Here is a 23,111-nt window from a genome sequence, read left to right as displayed (position 1 = left end):
GCAGCAGAGGATAAAGTAGGTACAAAGACGAGGGCTGCTAGAAATCCTTGGGTAACAGAAGAAATATTGAATTTAATTGATGAAAGGAGAAAATATAAAAATGCAGTAAATGAAGCAGGCAAAATGAAATACAAACGTCTCAAAAATGAGATCGACAGGAAGTGCAAAATGGCTAAACAGGGATGGCTAGAGGACAAATGTAAGGATGTAGAAGCTTATCTCACTAGGGGTAAGATAGATACTGCCTACAGGAAAATTAAAGAGACCTTTGGAGAGAAGAGAACCATGTGTATGAATATCAAGAGCTCAGATGGCAACCCAGTTCTAAGCAAAGAAGGGAAGGCAGAAAGGTGGAAGGAGTATATAGAAGGTTTATACAAGGGTGATGTACTTGAGGACAATATTATGGAAATGGAAGAGGATGTAGATGAAGACGAAATGGGAGATACGATACTGCGTGAAGAGTTTGACAGAGCACTGAAAGACCTGAGTCGAAACAAGGCCCCCGGAGTAGACAACATTCCATTAGAACTACTGACGGCCTTGGGAGAACCAGTCCTGACAAAACTCTACCAGCTGGTGAGCAAGATGTATGAGACAGGCGAAATACCCTCAGACTTCAAGAAGAATATAATAATTCCAATCCCAAAGAAAGCAGGTGCTGACAGATGTGAAAATTACCGAACTATCAGTTTAATAAGCCACGGCTGCAAAATACTAACGCGAATTCTTTACAGACGAATGGAAAAACTGGTAGATGCAGACCTCGGGGAGGATCAGTTTGGATTCCGTCGAAATGTTGGAACACGTGAGGCAATACTGACCTTACGACTTATCTTAGAAGAAAGATTAAGAAAAGGCAAACCTACGTTTCTAGCATTTGTAGACTTAGAGAAAGCTTTTGACAATGTTGACTGGAATACTCTTTTTCAAATTCTAAAGGTGGCAGGGGTAAAATACAGGGAGCGAAAGGCTATTTATAATTTGTACAGAAACCAGATAGCAGTAATAAGAGTCGAGGGGCATGAAAGGGAAGCAGTGGTTGGGAAAGGAGTGAGACAGGGTTGTAGCCTCTCCCCGATGTTATTCAATCTGTATATTGAGCAAGCAGTAAAGGAAACAAAAGAAAAATTTGGAGTAGGTATTAAAATTCATGGAGACGAAGTAAAAACTTTGAGGTTTGCTGATGACATTGTAATTCTGTCAGAGACGGCAAAGGACTTGGAAGAGCAGTTGAACGGAATGGACAGTGTCTTGAAAGGAGGATATAAGATGAGCATTAACAAAAGCAAAACGAGGATAATGGAATGTAGTCAAATTAAATCGGGTGATGCTGAGGGAATTAGATTAGGAAATGAGACACTTAAAGTAGTAAAGGAGTTTTGCTACTTAGGAAGTAAAATAACTGATGATGGTCGAAGTAGAGAGGATATAAAATGTAGACTGGCAATGGCAAGGAAAGCGTTTCTGAAGAAGAGAAATTTGTTAACATCGAATATAGATTTATGTATCAGGAAGTCGTTTCTGAAAGTATTTGTTTGGAGTGTAGCCATGTATGGAAGTGAAACATGGACGATAACTAGTTTGGACAAGAAGAGAATAGAAGCTTTCGAAATGTGGTGCTACAGAAGAATACTGAAGATAAGGTGGATAGATCACGTAACTAATGAGGAGGTATTGAATAGGATTGGGGAGAAGAGAAGTTTGTGGCACAACTTGACTAGAAGAAGGGATCGGTTGGTAGGACATGTTTTGAGGCATCAAGGGATCACAAATTTAGCATTGGAGGGCAGCGTGGAGGGTAAAAATCGTAGAGGGAGACCGAGAGATCAGTACACTAAGCAGATTCAGAAGGATGTAGGTTGCAGTAGGTACTGGGAGATGAAGCAGCTTGCACAGGATAGAGTAGCATGGAGAGCTGCATCAAACCAGTCTCAGGACTGAAGACAACAACAACAACAACGAACTTTGAAATGTGTGCCATTAAGGTTTCACAAAGTCCGCCATATTTGGCCCTCCCAGCGCACAGCATCACCAAGGAATTCCCAGCCACGTGCCAATGGACCACGCGCTGGGGCTCCCCTCATGCTCAGCTGACGTTCGGCACCAGGTGGCTGCTGCCGGGCCGTGGCTTTGATGAGCGTCCTGTGCGGCCGCCCCAACTCCGAACATATAATATTTCCAGGACGCCACAACTCGCCCGTTACCTCATAGTTCACATCTGCACCAACATTCTGCAAGTCAGCTGATGGTGTGTAGCGAAGGATACTTCAGGTCCCTCGAAATGATTCCCCTCCCATGTTCCATTTGAGAATGGCGAGTGGGAAGAATTACTGTCGATAACTCTCTGTATTAGCTCTACTTTTTCGAATTTTATTATTGTGGTAATTTTCCGAGACGTATATGGGAGGAACTAACATGTTGTCCGACTCTTCCTGACTCTTTCATTAGTAAACATGTCCGCGATGCACAACGCCTCTCTTGAAACGTCTGCCGCTGGTGTTTGTTGGGCATCTCTGTAACGCTCTCCCACGGACTAAGCGATCCCGTGACGGACGCGCTGTTCTATGTTGGATTTTCTCTAACTCTTCTATCAGACCTACTCGCCAACGGCCCCAGTCTAATGAACAATACTCAAGAATCGGACGAATAAGTGCCTTGTAAGCCACTTCTTTGTGAGATAAATTACATTTCCTATGAATCTTAGTCTCTGATCTTCTTTTCCTATGTTTTATGTGGTCATTCCACATACGCCTAGATATTTAAGGACAGAGTCCCAACGTTTTTGGTTCGCTGTCTGCTAAAGCTCCTGTCAGTGCCACGCACTCCCGCGCCGTTTCATGGTCAAAATTGTGCTAGTGTATGTCCGAACTACATAGCGAATTAGACAAAACCACCTACCTTCATATTAATTCATATATGGAAATATGTAGCCATGGAGAGTAGAGTTAAAAAACACCTGCCTTACTGAGCGTCACAGGGGGAATGGCCAATATTCAGGGATGTGACAGGAAAGATCATTCGAAGTAAAAAATATATAGCAAACATAGGCTCTGAAATGCGTGTCTTAAGAGTTACGAGCACTTCTTCATCTTCTCTTCTCATAGTTCGAGAGATGATAGTAGGGGGCGAAACAAGAAAAAAAATCAGTAAGTGTAGGCTCTAAAGCGCAAAACTTAAGAGCTGTGAACAGTTGTTCACCTTCGCTACTCAGAAACCCATTTCTTCTACAGAACAAGTAGTCATAGCTCTTACGATGTGCATTTTAGAACTCTTGCAAGAGTTTTTCGCTACTTTGGTCCGCACCATCTCCTCGCAAAATATGGAGAGAAAAGAGACATTTGTTTCACACTATCGAAAGTGAAAAAGTCGCAATAGCTCTTAAGATATGTATTTTGCTTTGAATCATCGCTTTTGCCATCTCCTTGAATGCTGTCTCTCTTGGGACTCCTTGTACAATGGACCTGTCCTGTATTAAAGGCACAGGAGCACTGTGCTCTTCTAACACTGTTGAGCAATTTTATTCCATTGCCAGCACAGATTAAGTCTGGATTACGACCTTCCAGCCAACGTCCACTGTTCCAAGCTTCAGCTATTTTTGGCATCATGTATCAACACCATTCGGTTAATTTTACAAAGTGGCAGAATAGAATGAAAATTTTTAGCACTTTCCTATGACTTAAGCCTATGTTACTTAACTGAGAAATTCTGAAGTCTGGTTTCCATTGAGAAAGTTTAATTATGAAAATTACATAAAATCTAAATCAAGTTGGCTAGACAGCAGTTTGAAAACCACTAGTCGAGGATGCAAACCTAATATTTCTATTCGTAAAACTGCGCCTTCCTGTGTACAGACGACAGACTGCGTCTTTAGTGGAAATGAAAATGCGACTTCTACGTGTCCATTTCGACGAAGGTAGTTTACAAGTTGCTGACTGTTTGTCAGAACTGTAAGGGTGTTATTCCACGCGTTCGCTGTCGAAGAACTGATTAGTGCCAACTGTAGCTGATGCCTTGCTGACTCTTCTGTTACCAACAGGACCAATGATATTTTTTAGTTGTGCCAGTATCTTTGATTTCCGACTGGCATTGAAGCACGTCCTCAGCCTGGTCTAAGTCCTCTCTCTCCAACAGAAACAAGGAAAAAACATTTTACGGGTACCAATCAGACGCTTCCGTATCACGGACTATCGTAGGATTTAGTGAATGTTACTTTCCAATTACATTTAGGATCAGAAACGCTTATTGTTCGCCTAACAGGGTGAAGGATGTTCGAAAAACAATCCTTCACCTTCGACACTTGAAATGGGAGTATTAACAGATTTAAAAAGTTCAGTTTTGCGAGTTCATTTTTCACTGTTTCATCTACGTCTACGTGTACACACACTACACAAACCGCTGTAAGGTGCTTGGCAGAAGATAATTTCCCATGATTCAACGTTTTACCGTTTCTTCCATTTCGTTCCAGCACCGCAATTTATGACTATGCGACTTGCATGGCTTCAACCATAAGGATGTTAGTTTGGTTCATCGTTCCGAACGCATGGGTGTGTATAACTGATACCAAATCTGATGGCATTTTAATGGCACTCAAAATCTGAACAGGTTTTTTTTTAAGAATATTTGTGAATGCAAGAAAGGTCTGGACTAAACAACGGCACCTGTATTCAAGACGCATTAATACAAGGTGCGTCTGAAAAGTTCTATAAACGGTATCATATAATAAAGGAAACAAGTATTATAAATAAAATACCTTTACTGACCTTCAAAGTAATCACCTTTAGCTTCAACACCCTCCTGACACTGGTTGTGATGCCGCTGGAAAGTGGCAGCAAATACTTCTTGTGGAATCGCTCGAAGCAACGTGTTTGGATATCCGCGACGTCTGCCAATGTTCGTGAAGAATATTGCTTTCACTGTCTTTGCTTAACTTCAACTCTTCTGCTCTCATTCACAAAGCGTTCAAACCACTCAACATACACTTTTTACTCACCACTTCAACACCGCGCACTTGTCCTAACATTCCGTGAGTCTCCGTCGCCTTTTCCCTAATCTGAAGCAAAACTTCACGTTAACGCGCATCATTTTGCAATGACACTATGGCAATGGATACTTGCGAATGAGAATGAAAGAGTTGAAGATAAGCGAAGACAGTTAAGCACCGTTTCTCACAAACACTAGTAGACGTTGCGACGCGTGACCCGTGACCACGGTGCTTCGAGCAATTCCACAAGAAGAGTTTGCTCACAGGTTGCCATAGCTTTACAACCGATGTTAGAAGTGTATTGTAGCTAGTAGTCATTACTTTGCAGGACAGTAAATGTGTTTTGTTTGTAACTCTTGTTTTCTTTATTTTCTGAGGCTACTCACCGGACTTTCTAGATGTATCTTGTAGAATCCTTCAACGGTAACTGCATTCGAGCATACTCATTCAAAACTACTGACCAGATAGCTAGACGCATTCTGCTCATTGCACGGTTGCGCCCTTACGCCTTACTTTGTCTTTTCAAATATTAAAAAAAGCTCTTGCTTAATTAGGAATACATGTTACAAAATTTTAACAAACAGTCCACTTACTCCAGACTTGCAACGTCATACGCTGCAGCCAGCTTACTTTTTTGTGGGCCTTTTAGTCAGGTGTGAGCCAGTTGGGCCACCATGTTGCTATATTAAGGATGTCGTTGATAATTTGATGCACTGAGAGATGATTCGAGCTGACTACTTTTCTACGTGGCTCACCGTCACACCGACTCACCTCGTCCGTTGGTCAGTAATGAGCTCTTAGTTTTTGCTGGTTGTCCGCGTCTTGCGTTACATTAAAAGCATGCTCTTCCACCGCACGGGATTACCCGAGCGGCCTCAGGCGCTGCAGTCATGCATGGACTGTGCGGCTGGTCCCGGCGGAGGTTCGAGTCCTCCCTCGGGCATGGGTGTGTGTGTTTGTCCTTAGGATAATTTAGGTTATGTAGTGTGTAAGCTTAGGGACTGATAACCTTAGCAGTTAAGTCCCATAAGATTTCACACACACACACACACACACACACACACACACACACACACATACACTTCCTTCTTGGAACCGCTGTTACTATCAATTCACCAACTGCGTCGCATGAAATCAGCTTCATAGACCTTTAGCAGATGGACCTCATGATAAAGCACTGCACACAGTTATTTTTTTGTTTTTTTGTTTTTTTTTTAGTCAGCAACAGCCTGCACATCAACTTTTGTCCATGGTTGCAATTCATAAGCGTTGTCAATATGAATTTCGAGTTCGCATTCCTTCACTACATTCTTGTCCGCCCCCGGTAGCTGAGTGGTCAGCGCGACAGAATGTTAACCATAAGGGCCCGGGTTCGATTCCCGATTGGGTCCGAGATTTTCTCCGCTCAGGGAGTGGGTGTTGTGTCGTCCTAATTATCATCATTTCATCACCATTGACGCGCAAGTCGCCGAAGTGGCGTCAAATCGAAAGACTTGCACCCGGCGAACGGTCTACCTGACGGGCGGCCCTAGTCACACGACATTTATTTACAACATTCTTAGTGAAAAACAGCACTGCACGTCTACTGCTTCTTCGTTATGAGGATGGCAGTCAGTTGCGCAGTTTATCCGGTATGGTCGCCTACCTTCCAGCCATCAAGACCGTACCTTCCAACGCCTGAACTAACAGTTTCTGGCAGTGGGCATGGGTAAGATGGTGCAGATTAGTATTTTCCTCAACTTCAGTGGCAATTACGGAGAATATAGTAGTAGACACGCTATTCAGACATGTGTGGATTCTAATTCGCACGTTATAAAACGGTAATGAAATGTATTATTCTTTGTGTAACATTACCTACATACAATAACGGTTCCTAAATTTATCATTTACATTTTGAGGATACCTCCTGAGCATTACATGCCCTGTTTCTGAGGAAACACTGGTCAAAAATGTACTACCTAGACTGTAGAAGATAGATTCATACGCAGCTTTAAAAATTTGCCAGGCCGGAACTCGAACCCAAAACCTTACTGCCCGTGAGCAATACTTTTATCGATCGATCTGCCCACGCAGACTTTATCCATCAGGATGTATCAAAACAGCTTATACTCCGCTGAAAAGTGAAAGATTGAGTCTGCAAACACTTTACATGTTACCCTGCGACCATTATTGTCTCTAAATTACTTGCTTATCTTGTCTCGTTGAGACCACAATCCGATCTACTGTAATGTAACATCGTCCATTCCTGAATTCATCCGTCACATCCATGACCGTCTCTATGCAGGATTATAAATCTGTATTGTAGGTGCGGCTGTGTGCGCCGGTCGGAGTAAGCCGAAACGATTACTGTTCATTAAATTTCTCAGGCAAAGTCCGATGTCGACGTATAGCATCGGTACACGTCATGGAGAATAACGTTCGCTAACGCTTACATGCAATATACAATGCTAGGCGTCTTTTATTATTGTTTATGGCCCTGAGATGCGGCAGGACGTGGGCACTTAGCAGCGTACACATACGAAGTGTAGTGCTTGTAATTCAGTCATCTTCTCCGCGTGAAATGGGGCAGGACAAGCAAATTGAAGTTTGTGATTCGCTTATAAAAATTAATATCTTTATTAAAGTTTTCTTGTTGAAAACTACTCTCTCGGTTTACAGGGAACGGTAGTGCGGAAGTGCAGCACGGCTGGCTAATACACCCGTCTGGTTCGAAAAAGTCGCGTCGTCCCGAGGTCGGCAAATTCAATAAAATGACGCCGAGTGTCGCTGGGAAGTCTCAGTGCAAATTTAATCTCTAACAAAAGTTGTTCCTTATGACAGGATCTGTCACCCACCAATAGACGTTTGACATATGTAACACAGACGGTAAATCACCTAAAACCTGCACTGCAAATATTGCGGAAATGACAAGTGATATTATTGATGTGCGGTTTTCACAGAATTACTTGGGAGTCAGAGGCTCGTATTCTTATCCAATAAACAGATTGTAATAATACTTAAGAAGTGTATTTTTGTGTAGATATACACTTTTTTTTAAACGGATCAATGTTTATTGACATTAACAAATTAAAAGTAGGGTAAATTAGAATGACAGTAGTGTTTTTAAAGGATTCGAGTCAAAGTCGTTTATAAGATATCGTATGTCGAAAAATTTCAACATTGACTCTTATTTGTGCCTTTCAAATTGCGTAGTTGCTAGTTACGATGTTTTTATGTTTGCTTACAGCTGTCTATGTTCCCTGAGTGCACTGTGACTTTCTAGTCAGTTAGTGCGTCACAGACCAAGCAGTATGTCGTGAGTGGATGATGGAATTTACTAATGCAGAAAAAGCCGACATGCTCATGGGTTATGGGGAGTGTAGCAAGAATACAGTTCGTTCTTGTACATTGTATTCTTGCGGCAAGATATCCCATTATACATCAACCATCTCGGTAGTTATGTTTCATCCACTTCGACCAGTTACGTGAAAGTGTTTCGTGTAACACTCGCAAAACGTATCATAAGGAAGATAGTGAAGACAGAAGAGAGGAAAATTAATGTTGTTGCTGCTGCTGCAGTTGATCCGCACGTTAGCTCCCGCGCAATCGGACGAGGAAGTGGAGTGAGTCCGGCAAGTGTCCTGTGCAAACTCCACCGACATAAGATCTATCTCTATCACATCTCTCTCCATCAAGAGCTGCATCGAGATGATTATGAGAGCCTTGTTAACTTCTGTACATGGACTTTAAGACAGGATACTACAGATGCATCATGCGTTTTGTTTAGCCGTGAAGACACATTTACCAATGATGGCTAGGTAAACTGCAGAAAAATGCACTACTGGTCTGATGGCAATCCCCTTTGGCTTCGACAGGTGGAACATCAGCGTCTATGGAGTGTAAACGTGTGATGTGAGATAGTGAACCTTCAGCTGATAGACCCGTTTTTCACAAACGGAACACAACGCACGCTAGTATCGCAGCCTCCTAACACACAATCTTACACGGATGCTAGAAGACTTTCTCCTGCGCACGAGGAGGAATCTGTGGTGCCTGTTGCGAGGGTACGAGATTTTACAGGTATTTTATAGCCAAAGTTGGGAAATAAATAATTTAGTTGAATGGAAGTGAAACCTCGTACTAATTTTGAATATAAATGAACAAGCTTTATTAGTAGAATTATATGCACTTTTTGTTATCTAGAATAATCGTCAAGAATGTAAGGTTTTAGTTAGTATGTAAGAAGATTTATTAGGGTACAAGTCCTGTTCTGTGTATTTTATTATTTGTGTGAGGCATTGCCCATGGTCTCCGTCTCGTTCCAAGAGAATTGAAGACGTAGTTGGAATCTTGACAGGCAAACTAGTCAAAGAGGGGAAAGAGTCTTCTGCTCCAGCCACGCTGTCAAGGAATACCATCGATCGGAAGTTTATATCAATAATGTATATATGGGTGCATTTTTTATTACCCAGAAGGTCTCCTGTAACAAGATACTTACATCCAATATGTATTATATTTACACGAAGACTATTTAACAAGCCGTGGTTTCGTTGACTACTCCGGGCTGAAGATCACACAACAAGGTAACTTAAAATATAAATGAACCCTCGCACTGTCCAGCCCATAGCGCATGAAGTACTACAGCGTCTCGTCACGAATTGTTTCCAAATCGTTGGATTGGACGCTGAGGATCTGTGCCATGGCCGGCTCGTTTCCCTGATTTGACGCCTGTAGACTTTTTTATGCGCTGTCTGTAAGGATATATCAACTATACCAAATGACATGCAACGACTTATTACTACAGCCTGCTCGGACACCTCCGTTGAAATTCTATGACGTGCGCAGCAGTCGTTCCTTAACAGACTGGGAGCATGCATCGCTGCTGGCGGTGGTTATTTTGAACACAACCTGTAATGGTCCATTTTCTCGTTACCGGTCAGAATCCACATAACCAGTGTATGCATTTGTGTTGTTCGTTAGTGTGTGCTATCACAGGTAGTATACAAGTGTCAATGTGGGAACTTTGGAAAATACGATGTCTCATAAACGACTCGAGCTAGAATTCTGGAACAATTCTAATTAAACCTACTTTCAGTTTCTTAATGTCAATACGAATTGTTCCATTTCAAAAGCTGTATGTTTGCACAAGAAATACGCTTTCTAAGTTTTATTAGATTATGTTGATTGGTTAGCAATAGAGCTCCTGACTACCCATAGATTCTGCAAAAACAGCACGGCAAAAGCAATTTACATTTTCGCAATATGTGCGGTGCAAGTCCACCTTCGGAATGCAGTACAGCATGGATTCGACAATTCCTTGATAGGTTTCCGGAAGTATGAGGCACTAACTGTATACGTACAAGTCACGCAATGCGCAGTATCCCGGATGTGTACCATCATGTTCAGATCAGAGGAATTCGGTGGCCAAGACAGCAGCGTGAGTCCGCTATCATGTTCATCAACAGGGCCAGCTCAACAACATTCTTCCACACAATCGGCTTATGAGCAATCTCCTTTTCCCTTGTAACTTTCATCCGTGTCAGTTTTCGCTATTAATTGTAGTACGCACTGTGTGAAACGATCGTATGGCATTTATTCGCCGGGATATCCCCTTCGGGGTTCGGCCGCCGTATTTCAAGTCTTTTTAGTTGATGCCACTTCGGCGGCTTGTGTGTCAGCGATGATGAAGAACGCACAACACCGAGTCCCCTGCCAGAAATCGAACCGGGGCCCCCTTGCGTGGTGGGCGGTAATGCTACCGCTGCCCTACGGCGGCGGACACGCACTGTGTACAAATCTTACACTACACTTAGCGCCCCTCTCAGCTTTGTGCACCAGATGGCCACTACTACTTGTAATACTTCCTGCACAGACACCTTGCAGCTTGGCAAGCCAAGTAGCGCCTTGTGTCACTTGGGATTTAAATCGGCTCTGGTCGTCATATTGCTGTACCAGGATTATGATGTTGTGACGGGGACTGTTATTCCACTGGAAGATGATATCATCATCGGGAAAGACATCAAGAACGAAGGTATGCAGATAGTCTGCAATAATTCTCAAGGAACCCACAGCTATCTTAGTGTTTTCGACTACTACCCCAGGTCCATTGGAAGCTCAGGAATGACATGCAGCGCATAGTATTGGAACGATAGGGACAATGTCAGTCACACGCGTAACACATATGACTTACTAAGAAAAAAAATACTATGGTGCTATGTCATCCAAAGCGCTCCTGAAAAGAGAGGAAGTATGGGAGGGAGGGGGAGTACGGAACTGACACGTGAGGGTAACTATGAAACACAGATAAAATTTTGACCAAACTTACTCAACATATCACTCACTACCAGGAAAAATAGTCGAGCGTGAGACAAGCCTCTCACCCACAAGCGGCGGTAGTCGTGCAAAAATGGTAATATCGAAATCATTGATAACAGCTCATATCAGTATCATATACTATGGCCTTCTGTGTTCTTGTCTGATTAGTGACAGTCCCAAGGACAACGTACTCCTACTGGTGAGGTGGGGAGTGGCAATGATGTGACATAAAAGGTAATCTCCAAATGCTGGATAACCTACTAGCAAATAAATAAAGTTTAAGCTATATGGGGCCAGTGCTTCATTTCGTTCGTATATCATTTTGAATTATAGCATGTGATGCATTGAGAAATACATGCTACGCATTTTGCTGTAGTTTGCAGAGCATAAATGTGGATAGACTTGATTCTCAGTCTCACCTTACACATCAATGTAGATGTCTGTAGCAACACTGGATATATATTTATGATTACTCATCTATGCGCTTCTCTATAGACCTTCCCTTTGTTGATGTTATATCACGTGAATCTGAATGGTGCCAGTGAGGTTATGCGATAAACTTATGCTGGTCTTGCAGAGAAACCGACGGCGCCGGCGCTGTCTGCGGCGCTGCCGGACGCCAGCCGTGCCCCAGACGCCGGCCGCGTCGCTCCCACAGGCGGCGACAGCAGCCTGGACAAGCGGAAGCGTGTCGCCGCCTCCTCAGAGTCCACCATCACCGCAGCTGCAGGTACTGCACCGACCCCCACGCGCTTGCATGCTACTGCACTTCACACGTCGATTCCCTATATCGCCGACATAGCAAATATTAATTTAGGTCCACAAGGTTCAACATTAGGCCCATTCTTATTTTGCACACATGTTAATGACCTTCTATTTAATTAACTACAAGCAGAACTAATCGTTTCTGCTGATGACGTGAGTGTCATATACAATCCCAACACGTATAAAACAACTGAATAAATTGAAAATAATAAATTTCAGCCGTCTCTCTGTTAAAAACCTTCCTCTTAATTAAATATAACTGTTTATTCACTCAGCACAACAAATAGTCCAACACTAATGGGAAATTTTGGCTATTGCGCAGATCTGATAATTAAGGAGCACTCTGAACATTTTGGCGATACATATTCACGAGAACTTTAATGATGAAAACATATTCTGGAGCTTCTTAAACAACGTAGGTCACCCACTTACACAACTTCAAATATTACAGTGTTACCAATCGTTACATTACCGTGCTTTTTTATTCTAATTCATAAATTTCCAGAGGCTTGTTTCATAGTCGATATGTCAAAGGCATGCTAATGCGAAGGGCCAGGGGAAAGAATCAGCTCAGGAAATTTTTATGAAACTCGAGAAAAAGCGGTTTTAATATTTGAACTGTAATTACACCAATATATAAGAACAGACAATACTTTTTATTTCAAAAATTAAACATGTTGGCTTCATCGAATGCTGAAGTAGCATTAATCTCATCCCTTGTGTTCACAGAACAAGTAATTTCCTCTCTAAGGGGAAAGAGACAGGTAAATAAATCGAAACAGACGCAATAATTACATAATAATCACAACTAAACGATTTCCTGGTTGTGATAACACACCGATAGTACTCATATCACGTATATTTAGTTTTGGAGCAGGTCAATAAACTTCACAGCACCAGGGTGAAGAAACATAACTAGGCTTTTCAGATCTTTATATTTTAGCCTGTAAACTGCAAGATCTTGAATAAATTATTGAATTCTTTACTTTAGATTATAGCGAACAGAAGTTAGCTACAAAGTTATTGTGCAATAGACAACTAGGAATTATGAATTTAAACATATGTCCTTATGATACCAGTTTGTACTCCTCTATGATAAGTCCTTTGATGTTTCAGTTTACGGCAGTGGTTGGATTCATATAGTATTATCTCGATGGACTGAGTTTTCAAAGGGCATTTTGCAGCGTACTTTGTGTCTAACAATGTTTTCGAATTCTTGACTAACACTGACCACAGTCAAAAGAGACGGCTTACATCCAGGTGCTTCTACCATGTCCTTGAAATCCTTAGGCGTTTCCACGACCGTGCACAGGAAATGTAATTTTTATTTTCTTCAGGCCGTTTAACTGATAGAGAATTACGTAATAAATGAAAGGGATGCTGACCACCAGCAGAATCGCAAAATTTGTAGGGGGTGAAGGAGGAATGGTGAAGCGTTTGCATTAGAATTCTGTTTGCTCTGTCTTCTCGTAGCCGAAATAGACACCACTAACTTGTCTTCTTCTTTCACCTGACACCCCAAATTGACCTGGTTCAAACCCTTCCATTGACTGACATAATCATGGTGTCCTTATGATACCAGTTTGTACTCCTCTATGATAAGTCCTTTGATGTTTCAGTTTACGGCAGTGGTTGGATTCATATAGTATTATCTCGATGGACTGAGTTTTCAAAGGGCATTTTGCAGCGTGCTTTGTGTCTAACAATGTTTTCGAATTCTTGACTAACATTGACCACAGTCAAAAGAGATGGCTTACATCCAGGTGCTTCTACCATGTCCTTGAAATCCTTAGGCGTTTCCACGACCGCGCACAGGAAATGTAATTTTTATTTTCTTCAGGCCGTTTAACTGATAGAGAATTAAGTAATAAATGAAAGGGATGCTGACCACCAGCAGAATCGCAAAATTTGTAGGGGGTGGAGGACGAATGGTGAAGCGTTTGCATTAGAATTCTGTTTGCTCTGTCTTCTCGTAGCCGGAATAGACACCACTAACTTGTCTTCTTCTTTCACCTGACACCCCAAATTGACCTGGTTCAAAAATGGCTTTGAGCACTATGGGACTTAACACCTGTGGTCATCAGTCCCCTAGAACTTAGAACTAGTTAAACCTAATTAACCTAAGGACACCACACACGTCCATGCCCGAAGCAGGATTCGAACCTGCGACCGTAACGGTCGCGTGGTTCCAGACTGAAGCGCCTAGAACAGCTCGGCCACATCGGCCTGCTCAAATATACCTGTCTGGTTCTTTCTCCTTACAGTAATACTTTGAATGCTAATATCTCTGGACTCACTTGGCTTCTTCCAGTTTTACCCTCTTAACAGATGCGTATGATCCATCAGAATCGAGCTGTAGCAATAACTCAGTATCGAAAAAAAGAATTACCTGATTTTTTCCCCTGACCCTCCGCATGTTAGCACTCAATCTCGAGATACCTATTTTGAAACCTGATGGTGAAATAAATGTTCATATTTAAGCTGAAAGCGGGGGAAAGCAGTAGTGTAAGGGATCTTGTACAGATATTCCTGGTGGCCTTATCATTGTCTCACGCGGTGCTGTTGATGGAGATCGGTCCATCGGAGGGATGTATTATCTTTAGTAGACCCTGACGTATATTCGAGGGAAGTATAAAGTAATATTCTGTAACCTCTCCTCTCCTATGATTCCAAAGTTATTCGCAATAACATGAACATAACACTGTACTAACCAGGTACTCACAAAAGCCATCCACACGATTCTGTCAGAAAGTTTCAAGAGAATAACCTGCGATCCTCATTGTCCTGTAGAGATGGACTGATTACTGATACGAAATATCTGTAACGTTATATTGAAAGAAGCTAAACAAATTCCTGTGGACAACGTCTTCTCCATACAATATTTCTTGTACATGTATAGTTTAAGAATTACATACTTTAAGGTCACCATCAACCTCATAGTGTATTGGCCCATGTGACCCAGTTTGATTGATCAGTTTTTCACTTCCCAGAACGTACTTCACTACGGCTTTCTGATTACGTAAAACACGTATCCAAATTTCAGTTGTGATTGTCGACTCGTTCTCGTTAATTGTCCGGTACATTTGTTGTGTAGTACTCATCTGTTTTCTTTTTAGGCAGTAAATGTCCAATTTCTACCCAGTGTTGTAGTTTCTTGCAATGTCTTTTGGAGCAGCCGTTTACTGGACATAAAAACTACATATCTGAAATTTGGATGAAGTATTTTTTTCCACCTTTTAGTATACATCCTACAACAAAATAGTGCACAGTGGTGTAAGAACTGAGTTGTGCTTCTTTTTTACAGTGTCTTCCAATGTTCTTCGTCTCGTGTCACACGAACAAGAGAAAATCACTGTCTTGTCTTAAATATTCCCATAACAGTTGCGAGCGGTGTAACAACCAAGCCAAGCTATTCGAAGTGTGTAACCTGTTGTGTAGACTTTATTTAAACAAAACATTTTTTAAAAAAAATTCAGGTACCGAAGTAACTCAAAGAGAATAGCGAGATTTAGTTTAAAAATAAGAAATATGTTCCATGGAAGTAGTTAAAGTCTACGCTCTGAAGTGGTCCAAGCGGTGGTGGCGCAGATAAACTAAAGTCCAGGTAGACAATGAAACTTATGTTTGTTAAAATGAACATAAACTTTAGTTCTCCTTCTTCGGAGTGTAATTACGCAACAAAATAGCAGGTCACAATTAAGTTTTCGTCTTTGAAGTGGCTTTTAGCCACTGAAAACTCAATCACAATGTCTAAAGGCAATATATCGGTTCACAAGGAACAGAATGTCTTGTTACACAGAAAACATTTATGACGAGCCAAATACCAAGTCCAGGAGGTCCACGCTGTAGAGGCCAGTTTTCGACGTGGTTCGAAAACGACAGCTGGCTGCTACACATCGCAACACAGCAAAAGATTTCCGGTATGTTGGCTGGCGTCGGATGACAAGTCGCGGAATGACTCCAGGAGAAGTTCTGTTTGAAGAACGGCGGCAGCAGTCGGCGTAACTTCACAGAGAGTACGTCCGTGGAGAACTACCTCGCCATAACCTCGCACCGGCCTAAGTCTATTGAAGCGCCAGGTTAAAGTTTTTCTCGCGCATTTGACCCTGCAGAAGCGAGTAGCTCCGCGCTGACGACACCCTCCTGCAGCGATACGAGTGCTGTCTGCCGGCTAGGCATCTGCTGGGAATTGCAATGGTGGCTTTCACCGATGTAACTCCTGCGACTTGTGGCACAGGCCACCCGCGACTCAGTACTGTTACGCTGGACAGCTATGAACGCCTACGTAGTGGAAACAGTGAGCACACATTCTGACGCAGAATACCACCACGGAATGTCAAATCTCCTCATAACAAGACAATAGGAAAATTTAAGAACGCTTCTTGTTTTCCGTCAGTATGTCTCTCCCTTCTCAGTTGTCCTGCCTGTGATGTGTATGTTATAAGCTTTCTGTTCTTCCTGTAACGCCTGTTTAGCTGCTTCATTGTATATTCATGGCCTCATCTTTTTTGTCGTTCTTACCCCGTCATCTGATATTCTGCATATAGTTCTTTTTACGATTCGTCATTCTTCCTCTATGCTTTGCTTCAAAGTAGCGGTTGTATGCATTGCCTCAGTCTTGTTTGTTGCAGATACGTGATTCAAATGATTTTGTTTGTATGTTATCTTCAGCTTGCACAATTTATCTGATGGATTTTGACACATCATTTGTTTTACGAATTAAGTCCGGTTCTTGCACCCTCCCTCTCTTATGTAAGTGTACATAGCTGCAATATAATTTATAACATAACTGCTCGTTTTCTTCCAGAAAAATATACAACCGATTTTCTGGCGATTGGAAATAAACTGTACGAGTAATATTTCCTTCCCATGGTCGTTAAGTGTATGTTCACTCTGAGCCAACAACTCCAGTCATAAGCGTGTTCCAATTCTTACGCTTGAGTCTTCGAGAATATCGATTTTGCTTTCTTGTAGGTTAAACCATTTACTTTATGAATATGCTCCTCCTCTGGGGGGGATTATGGGTAGGTGTCCATTTTTTTCTATTTCTACGGCCTCAATCCTTTAATTACATACGTGTAACTCTAGAAAACAGTTTTTGCCGATAGTAATAGAGAAACTTGCCTCTGATCTCTGTTTTTGTGGCACATCCGTGCAAATGACCACGTTTTGTCTGGATCCATTGTTTTTCATAATTTCTTTGTTAATTTCTGAAAATATCGGCCTCCTCTTTTATTTCAAGTTCCTGCACTTAGTGAAACTTCCTGGCAGATTACAAAAAGGTTTTCAGGAGAGCTTCTGTAAAGTTTTGAAGGTAGGAGACGAGGTACTGGCAGAAGTGAAGCTGTGAGGACGGTCCGTGAGTCGTGCTTGGGTAGCTCAGTTGGTAGAGCAATTGCCTGCGAAAGGCAAAGGTCCCGAGTTCGAGTCTCGGTCCGGTACACAGTTTTAATCTGCCAGGAAGTTTCATATCAGCGCACACTCCGCTGCAGAGTGAAAATCTCATTCTGCTGCACTTAGTGTTTTCGATACCCAATTGTGTTATCAATTATCATCGGCATATCTGTTAGCAGAACGTCCATTCTTTCCGACACTATTGTGTAAACAATAACCGCTGCTGAACTGAGAAACCGGTCCCATCTATGAGGAATATACTTATTTATTAAGGGAAAGTGGTTGAGGAGGGTGAGGGATTAGCATCTATAACAGCTGACTCAGTCCGCCTTCGGCTGTGCTACGGCACGGACGTCTGTTTACGTCCCTGCCGGAGAAGTTCGCGCTCGCGCAGTTGTTTACCTCTTCGGCGTACTCGCGCGTTTAGACGACTCGATACAGAATGGCACATACCGAAAGTCGACTCTCAAGATTAGTTTTTCGAATGTATATGCGAGACCGAAAGCCTACGAAATAGAAAGGTTCCTACAGGACGAAGTTAAACTTGACTACAACGAACTTATCGGAATCCACCTCTCCATAGTGAGCAGTGTCGTTTACGTCAAGCTAATTAACGATGCAGTATGTGACAGAATCATCCGAGATACTAAACATGGACTCAAATTTCGTCACTCTGATGGACATGTTGGAGAGGTAACTATTGATCATGCAGGACTGGGCTTACGAAACATACGCATTTTCGAACTTCCCTTCGAGGTTCCGTCTGACTTGGTCATTGACGCCTTACGCCCGTATGGAAGAGTGCTCAGCCACGTTCAGGAAAAATGGTCCAACTTCACGACTTACCCCGTTCTCAATGGGGTGCGTCAAATCAGAATAGAACTGACACAACATGTGCCCTCGTACTTGTTCATCGGCGGATGCAGAGCTATAGTCATCTTCGATGGACAACCCAAAACATGTTCAGGATGTGGGAAAGAGGGCCACGTGCGTTCCGAATGTATGCAGCGGAGTATAGTGCAAGTCCCAAATGGCGAACCCGTACCTACGTCCACGTTGACGCCGCTGCCAGTCCACGTTGACGCCGCTGCCACTAACGTATGAGGACGCATTTCGAACAGATCCCATCCCGAAGAATGACCAGGTTCAGAATCCTGACAGTTTACGGCAACCGACTGCAGCAGAGACCGCCTCCAGTGACGAAACGACGCACACTTCTGCCGCTCCGGCGCCGACGACGCCCTTAACCGAGCGGAAAGGATCGGTAGGAGATATGGAAATTGATCCTGCGGTTGTGCCGACAGCTGCTTCGTCCCTGAGCACCGGGAGTCACTTCCGCACTCGGATACGGAGGCGCACACGCGCAAACAACGGTCGCCGAAGCGCCACAAGAAACGACGGCTAGCGCCGTCGGATACCTGCTTACTGCAGTCCGTGTCAGACAAACTTGGGTGTAACGTCGATACAGTGCATCCGGATGCGCAACGGGAGGTTCTACCCCCCACACAGCAGTACGACGCGAATCACGCTAGACAGGGGTTGAATACAGACACACCGGACGGAAAGCCGACGGAAGGAGACCCTCCACCCACCGCAGCAACGCCACCGCCTTCGGTCAGCCCGGCCGGAGAGACGCGACAGGATCTGGACCTCCAGCACAGTAACTGGGCCGACGAATCCGATGCTGACCCACACACTGACGACGCACCCGCAATGGCGAGTGCTGCGTCCACCGGATGTTAACCGCGCAGAAGATGCAGATTGACGCACAGACAGCAGGTCACCGGGCAGCAGCACACAAATTAACATAAGCGTTCATGTGCGCTTTACGCACTGAGGAACAGCGGCAGGCATATCGAACAGCCTCTATTAATATTAATACGATCAGAGCGCCTGTAAAATTGCAGTTATTACGAGACATGTTGCATGCGTCAGACGTCGACATCGTTCTGCTGCAGGAAGTATGTGTTGAGAGCTTCCCCGACCTCTATGAGTACGATACGTACATTACACCTACTACCGACGGCGGCAGCGGAACAGCGATACTTCTACGTAGCGGCATAGTAGCCGAGGACGTGGTGTACCTGCCGTCAGCGCGAGGACTGGCTCTCACGGTGCTGGGAGTACGGGTCGTTAACATTTACGCACCGTCAGGGTCCGACAGACGGCGCGACCGATCCCGATTTTACGCAGAGGAGATTGCAACACTATTCTTAGGTCGGTATGAACATGTCTTATTTGGAGGCGACTTGAACTGCGTGCTCGCACCAAAGGATCAACACCCACGTTATACTTCATGTCCGGAGCTGCGACAACTCATACAGGACATGAGTCTCATTGATACATGGGAGAAGATACATGGTGACAGACGTGGATACACCTACGTCACGAGTCACTCTGCAAGTCGTCTCGATCGCATTTACGTAACACGTCGCCTCGAACCTGCGATCCTCGATGCGGAATTGTGGCCTGTCGCCTTTTCAGATCACATAGCATATATTTGCACGGTCTCCCTGAGTCGTCAACAAGTTTGGAGAAGTCGCAGTGTTTGGAAACTGAATACAGCACACCTCAGGGAACCTGAGTGCAGACGCATAGTCGAAGATGCTTGGCACGTGTGTGAACGACGCCTCCCGACATATCCGACGACGTTGCAGTGGTGGCTGGAATGTGTTCAGCCTTCATTGCGCCGAGCGTTAATTGCATACGGAAGAGAGCAGATGATGTGGAGGCGATACACGACGGAATTTTATTTCACGATGCTCCGCGAACTTTCTGTACAAGCACCTTCAGAGGAGCGTCGAGCCGGTATAAAACGAGCACAGGCCCAAATAATTTCCATAACGCGCCGCCGTCTGGAGGGAGTCGCAATCCGTGCAAGGGCCTTTGAACGAGTCCGTGGAGAATATCCGTCGATGTATCACGTTATCAGAGAAAAACAACGTAGCCGCAGAACCTTAATACAGACGGTCGTACTGCCAGATGGTCGCCGCATGACAACGCTAAAAGATATTGCAAACGCTTTCGTGGAACACTACGGTCATCTCTATGAAGAAGCGGAACACGATCAGCCAGCCTTTCAGGAGGTCCGACGAACGCTCTCCGCGTGTCTCGACGAGTCGGCCAACCTGGAGTTAACAGGTGAAATCACAGCTGACGACGTAATGGAAGCGATTGATAAGGGAGCGTCGCACAAATCGCCGGGGCCCGACGGGTTTCCGTTAGAGTTCTATCGTACATTTAAAGATCTCATGATTCCACGATGGACTGCCATGTACTGCGAATTGATGTCTCCCAACGTGCCTCTTCCACCCGCCTTCATGGAAGGAATGATCATCCCCATCCACAAACCATCTGGCGGCACAGGGATACAGGCCTACCGGCCACTGACCCTTCTTAATTGTGACTACAAGATCTACGCCAGGATACTTGCAGCACGCTTTAAACGCGTAATACGCCAAGTGATTTCACTAGACCAAACCCAGCTAGGAGGAGACAGCAATATACAAACGGCACTCAGTGACTACCGCGATGTTATCGCACTGGCATCAACATGTCGTCTCCGGGGTGTATTGGTATCGATAGACTTCGATCGCGCATTTGACAGGCTGAGTCATGCTTATCTCACGGACGTGATGACAAAAATGAAGTTTCCGGAAAGTTTTGTCACCGTCGTTATGAGACTACTCCACGGAGCCGCATCCAAAGTGCTCATCAATGGACGCTTGGTGGGGCCCATCACCATCTCACGATCGGTCAGACAAGGGTGTCCGCTGTCAACGATATTCTATGCCATCGCTGTCGAGCCGCTGCTCTGCGGGCTCCGGAATCGACTCCAAGGAATGACGATAAGGCACAACAAGTTTATATGCCGAACATACGCAGATGACCTAGTGTTTTTAGCACGGTCAGGCGACGAGGCAAGAGCCTCCTTGCATTGGATTAATTTGTATTGTATGGCTACGGGAAGTCGAATGAACATGGCAAAGTCGGGAGCGATGAACATCGGGAGAGGACTCCCGACAGGAAGTGTAGCACCATTACAGCCGATCAACAAGATGAAATGCCTAGGAATGATCTTCACTACAGACGTTCGACGCACGGCGGCACCGAGTTACAGACATCTTCTGCAAACAATTCGTGCGAGTGTCCGAAGTCACAGGTTAAGGGCACTGGATATGATACAACGGGTCACCTTTGCCAACACTTATCTAGCCTCTCGCATCCCCCACCTGGCACAAGTTCTTCCTATACCGGTGGTGCTGGCCCGCCGAATCCTGGCGGCACTAGGATATTTTGTGAGCACGGGTCTGCTTTTTAAGGTAGGATACGAAACCCTCACCCTTCCTCGTAGTCGTGGAGGTCTTGGACTAGTCCACGTACGCGACCGAGCAGTGGCTATTTATGTAACCACAATGATAAAGATGTGGACACGACACCAGACATGTCTGACGGGCTCCTTGATAGACGAACTCGCTCCACCTTTTCGTTCGGCTCCGGTAGCGGTGGCTCACATCTAACCATCGCTTACCCATATGCGAACTTTTTTGTGGAACACAGTTATGTACATATGGAACTACCGACTACCAGGACGGCAACGGCACGTGATATATATCGCATCTTGACTCGACGACGGCCGAATAATGCCGTAGAGCTCCGCCAACCAACAGTTACGTGGTCAGTGGTATGGCGTACAGTGTACCATCCACACCTTGATACGGGAACGCGCGCACTGTGGTATCAGGTGGTAAATGGGAAATACGTGACTCGTTCCAGGTTGCATACAATTCATATGGCGGACGAGCCACTGTGTCCGCAGTGCAATGTTATAGACACAGAGGAGCATCGCCTGATATGCGGTCCTTCGGCGGACGTATGGTGTTTGGTCAAAAAAATGATCGCCTTCCTCCTTCGGGTGGGGCCGCAAACAGTAGAACCACGCACATTACTTCTCCCAGATAGGACATATTATCCCCGAACAAAAACAAACGCAGTGACTTGGATTCGAGGTTTGACTGTGCGTTATCTTTTCCGAGACGGCAGTAAGAATGTGCTTGACTTCTGGGCCTTATTACAAGAACATCACTCACAGCTTATGAGACATCCGAGATATCGAACATATTACGCAAATTTTTTAGGGAGTGCCTTGCTTGATCCCCCACCCAGTTGGGGTGTCCCGGGTAGGAGAATGTAATTATTGTCTATAAGTAGCACAACAAGAAAGGACCAGGACAGTGGAGAGGATCCACAAACACACGTGAAGACGTACCCGACACCAACGCGAGGTATGACGGGATTAGCGAGGTACCCGCCTGAAAGAGGAACGTAGACCGTTGTTGTTTTGTCCTGACAGAAGCAGGATTTTTTTTCACTCTTATGTAAAAAAAAGTGGAAAGTCCACTTATTTACGTTTCCCAGAAAAATTTTATTTTATGAAGTCATCGTCTTATATATTAAAAAAATGCTAGAAGCAGTTTATGTTTGTTATTCCAAAAAAAAAAGAAGGTGGACAGTGTGTCTGCCATAAAAAAAGGTGTTTGGCTGCTAGGCAAAAGGTTCTTTGTTCAAATCTCTTTCGGAGCTTAATATTTTCTTTATTTAAAAAAAAATTGTTGGTAGAGCACTTGCCCGCGAAAGGCAAAGGTCCCGAGTTCAAGTCTCGGTCCGACACACA

General features: G+C 44.1%; 1 protein-coding gene across 1 annotated transcript in view; it reads left to right on the top strand.

The window, feature by feature from the left end:
* Positions 1-23,111, top strand: part of LOC126302399 (lachesin-like) — a 1,147,869-nt gene that overhangs the window by 1,033,291 nt on the left and 91,467 nt on the right. Inside the window, exon 8 of the mRNA XM_049991738.1 lies at positions 11,856-12,008. Coding sequence (XP_049847695.1) covers positions 11,856-12,008 — 153 coding nt within the window. The remainder of the gene's footprint in view (positions 1-11,855; positions 12,009-23,111) is intronic.

Source organism: Schistocerca gregaria, chromosome 1, assembly GCF_023897955.1.
Source record: "Schistocerca gregaria isolate iqSchGreg1 chromosome 1, iqSchGreg1.2, whole genome shotgun sequence".
NCBI lineage: Eukaryota > Metazoa > Arthropoda > Insecta > Orthoptera > Acrididae > Schistocerca > Schistocerca gregaria.
The sequence above is the reverse complement of the archived record's forward strand: the minus strand, read 5'-3'. Positions and strand labels throughout refer to the sequence as shown.